This window comes from Camellia sinensis, chromosome 13 (assembly GCF_055761805.1).
Source record: "Camellia sinensis isolate YWXY chromosome 13, ASM5576180v1, whole genome shotgun sequence".
Taxonomy (NCBI): domain Eukaryota; kingdom Viridiplantae; phylum Streptophyta; class Magnoliopsida; order Ericales; family Theaceae; genus Camellia; species Camellia sinensis.
Window position 1 is genome coordinate 25117078 of NC_138973.1, and position 4459 is coordinate 25121536.

General features: G+C 47.5%; 1 protein-coding gene across 1 annotated transcript; it reads left to right on the plus strand.

Moving 5' to 3' along the window:
* The first annotated feature begins 249 nt into the window (after positions 1-249).
* Positions 250-897, plus strand: LOC145805794 (uncharacterized). Its single transcript, XM_082901011.1, has 2 exons — positions 250-346; positions 589-897. Exons 1-2 carry the CDS (start codon positions 281-283, stop codon positions 871-873), a joined length of 351 nt encoding a protein of 116 aa, XP_082757137.1. The 5' UTR covers positions 250-280; the 3' UTR covers positions 874-897.
* Positions 898-4459: the final 3562 nt, after the last annotated feature.

The window sequence follows — 4459 nt, forward strand, 5'->3', positions numbered from 1 at the left end:
CCGAGTCCGTGGCAGGGGCGGAGCGCGGGGAGGACGAGGAGCTGGCTGGCCTGCCCTGCCTGCTGTACTGACTTTCCAGGGGCAGGGTGGGTCGACCTATCAGATCCCCTTCGCCCCTCCACCGGCTGGTCACGAGTTCATTGACATCCCTGACTTACCGCCGGTATGTATCACTGCAGTTCGTACGGTTACTCACTTCAGTTTACTGATATTCCACAGAATACTAATGCATCTGATACCTTTGCAGGCTTCTCCTGAGTACACCCGTCAGTCGTTGGCGATGAATGCCTCGATGATGGGGATGCTCCAGCGGACATTTGACCTTCTGGCTGTCTACAGCATACCGGTATGTCCTTCTGACACTGGCCTCAAACCATTCATACACTGCTTCGCATAATCTGATTCACGGCACAACACCTGATACACTGATCTCACTGTATCTGAGCACTGCATACACTGCATTCTGCACTAAACTCTGTACTGACAAACTGCTCACGGCATTCATACACTGTATCCATACACTGCATTCTGCACTGATAAACTGTCTACAGTATACTGATGCATTTCACTTTTTGTGTGCTTTTTCAGCCTCCCTTCCAGATTCCCATGGCAGGAGGTGCTCCAGCCAGACCTTCTGTCCCTGCCCGGGGGAGAGATGAGGAGGGCAGGATATTTCCCCGCACTAGGGGTGGGCGTACTCACGTCGGGAGCAGCTCGCGGGCTCCAGTCCCGGACGATGACGACGACGAGGAGTCAGAGGCGGAGGCAGGGTCGTCGGAGGAGGAGACCGCAGACGGTTCTAGCTCGGGCTCTGATGACGACGCTGTTGATGCTCCTGGACCCTCGTCCAGGAAGAGGACCAGGACAGACTGACGGCCCTTGGAGTGATCGACACAGATGCAGATTTTTGCTATCTTTTCTTTCTTTCCTTGTACTTTTCTTTTTGGTTGGTAGATAGATTACCTTGTACTGCCACAGGCAGGTTTTGTTTCCAAAGCTTGTACATTTGAAAAAGATAATGAAATGAAACGAAACGAACTTTTTATCTGAAAAAGTGTTTACATTTACACATTTCATGCATTGCATCGCATCTCATCATGTTACACCTCAATGTAAATGGAATTGATTGGTTGTCTGAAAATTGAACACTTGCACTGTAATAATCAGATAACTTAAACAGCTAACAACCGAAACAACCCAAGCAACCCACTGCCTGATTCTTAGACACACAGCCCTTACTCTGTTGGGGATTGATCTGCATACAGCCCAAAACACAGCATTCAGTTCATTCTGCACACTGCAATTCTCAAACAAGACAGCCCAATCTAATCAGGACGGACCTCAAAGATGGAACCGGTTGGAGTCGGAACACGTTCCAATGTAGAGAATGGCACAGCATTCTGAGCATAAGCGATTTTTGAAATCGAATGAGGGTTTTTCAAACCGGGATATCGAGCCTACCACTGAACAGAGCGGAAAGGACTCAAATATAGGTACACGACCTAAACACAACGAGACACGCTCGGGAAAGACTAAAAACAAAAGACGAGACCGTCAAATGAAAGAGACACGACACACAGACGCGTAACCAAAGATGGGGGACCTCGGACCACGAGGAGCCAGTTCAATCTGGGTATTGTTTCCCACCCCTTCTTATTTGTGATTCTCACATCACTCAATTCTCAAGCTCGGATTTTCTCTCGAAACCCTTTTCCTCGCTTTTCTCTCAACTTACACCTCTCTATTCTTCATTCTCTCATTTTTCATCCCTCCCCGGGGTGATTGATGGATAAATGGAAAGGTGCGGGTTTATGCTCGACACCGTTAGCTCACGGCTATTCTTCGGGCAGGCAGAGTGCTCTTCTGGCAAGTACGTCGATGACGGGGGAGAGACAGAACGCCTGGCTCAACTGTTCCCCTAGTTCATCATTTTAACCATTTTTTCCGTTTTTGCTTTCTACTAAAACGGTTTTGATCGAAATGAGAGTCGGATTAACGTACTTGTTCGACTTTTGTTTTGAAAAGCATGCAAGTCAGGCAGCAAGCACTGAAAATTTTCCTTTTAGGTCCAAGACAATGGTCCGGTTTTGGAAAATGAAATAGTTTTCGAGAAAATAGTCAACCTCAGTAAAAATTTTCAAAAACTATTTTTTAAACAGCTGATGCTCAACAAGCATGGAACTTACTCTTCGAGATGCGCGACCTCGGATCGGAGGCAATGGAAAATTGCCCCTGGTTTGAAGGAGGGTGGGAGGCAACGGAAAGTTGCCCCTAGTTTGAAAGGCGGCTCACAGCGGCTCGTGGCAACGGAAAGTTGCCCCTTGTTTGGGATGGTGCCGCAGCAATTCACAGACAGTCTTCATTGGCGGTGGTCGAGCTCTTAGACACAGCGATGACGAAGACGGTCACAACACATATATGGACACAGTCACCTTGAAGGGTGTTGGCCACTGGACTTTGGAACGAAATTGAAACCATTGCATGGACTGAGACGCTTATGAAAGCGTTGGGGGCTGGACTTCATGATGAAGTTGCCTACGTATCCCAAACATGGGAATCAAGCCTTACGTAGTTCCGGTTAAGGTCCACTCGGGTATTTTAACCTTCACTTTGTTTGGCTCTTATTTTTGCCAAGGCGCCCAATGCGGGTTTTCGACCTTGCGAGCTTCTTTTCATTTTCTATTTCTTCTTCATTTTTTTGCATTTTTCTTTTTCTTTTCTTTTTGGTATCTTTTGTCTTTTCTTTTCTTTTCTTCTTTTTTGTATTTTTCTCTTGCTCTAACTTTTGCCTGGGTCGCCCTTCTGGGTTTTCGACCCAGCGAGCCTCTCAAAGGGTAAAAGTGTAGCAAGTCCATGCCAAATGGTTCCTGAACTGGAAGCCTCTCCGTGTCTAAGAGAACGGCTGTTGCACTGATTTGCGGAGAACCCATCAGGGTTACTCTACGAGCTTCTTCCGGCGAGATCTACTCCTTCTGATTCGGCCTTGATGCTTCTTGATCGAAGGCTACCTCAAAACTGGCCACACGGGCCTTTCATGGCGTTTGTCCGTTGAACTTTTTGAACAGTCTGAATGGGTTCAAAGTCGGAACGGGTTGAATCTTGAGGCTGAGAGCGATCCTAAGCTGCGCGATCTCAAGAACGATTCCACACAGGTCTTCACAAGGCCGCGTAAAATATTTGTTTTTGAAAGTTTTTAAGAAAGCGACGAATCGCTCGTGCCGAAGATAGTGTGGAACCAATCTGGATCAGGCCAGGGTCCTTCTCAGTACTCACGCCGACAAGCATGATTTCATTCATAAAAAGGCTTAGCACGCCTCTCTTTCTCTCAAAATGATCAAAATTTTACAAAACCCAAGGAATTCCTTCCTCTTCGTTTTCATCACCGCAGTGTTCAAAAAGTTTTTTTTTTTGAAAACTTAGGTTAATGCTATGAGTTTGGCGCGCAGGAGAGCAGGCGAGATGTACTGTCAGCCCAATCAAATTCTCTGGTCCTTATGCTGAAAGCAAGCATGAAGTTGAGATAGCAACAGCTATTTCAATCGGCTCTGTTGGTGTAACTGGCCCCTCGGCAGGAACAGACTCAAAACAAAAACAGATAATAATAAAACAAGACGGTGTTCGGGACAACAACCCCTGAATCACCGGGTATTATATACAACGGGGACTGACTCGATACAACAAGACAGACCCTTAAGCAAAAAAAGACTGACTCAAGACAAAGAGACAGACTCAAAACAAAAGACCGACTCGATATCCAAGCCAGAATTTACAAAACTCGGTTTCACCGATGCTCAAAAATGCGTGCCAAACGCTTCATCAAAAAAAAAAAATACCAAATGTTGCCCGCAGGCGGTTCACTTTACATACTCGCAGTATCTGAGCCCTCGAAATCCAACAACTGAGTGGTGACGGGCTTGCCTGAGGTAGGTGGTAGGATAACCTTATTATCAATCAAATCCTGCACTTCATGGCGAAGGCGGGAACATCCATCGGTGCTGTGACCGGACTGTTGATGGTACGCGCAGTACAAGGTAGCATCATGGGTGCCGGGGAGATTCTTCGGGAGCGGTCGGGGCTCCAAAGGCTTAAGATGCCCATTCTTCGCCAATATCAACAATGCCCTAGACAAAGGCATGTGGAGGTCGTGAAAGACTCTGCGCCCTCGAGGTAGGTACTTTGCAGTTTGAGGATTCTTGCCAGACGCGCTGGCGAAAGGATCAGCTGGCGCTGCCTTGGCTTTTTGAACCTTTCCCGGTGCAGGGTTGGGAACAACAGGAACTGTTTGGGCATGACGGGGCCCATCCCGGTTTTCTGCCTGGCTTGAACTGCCTTTGGTTGGAGCGGGGAAAGCATCATCTATAGCTTTGGTCACTATTGCGGATGTTTGTTGCTTGTTCATCCCTCTGGCCTTCAGAGCCTCGACTGCCCACAGCAGTTGTTCAATAGGGTCGGCATCTAC

Coding starts and splice junctions, on each gene's coding strand:
- LOC145805794 (XM_082901011.1), top strand. CDS start 281: ATGAATGCCTCGATGATGGGGATGCTCCAGCGGACATTTGACCTTCTG. Junction 347..588: donor TGGCTGTCTACAGCATACCG/GTATGTCCTTCT, acceptor GTGCTTTTTCAG/CCTCCCTTCCAGATTCCCAT.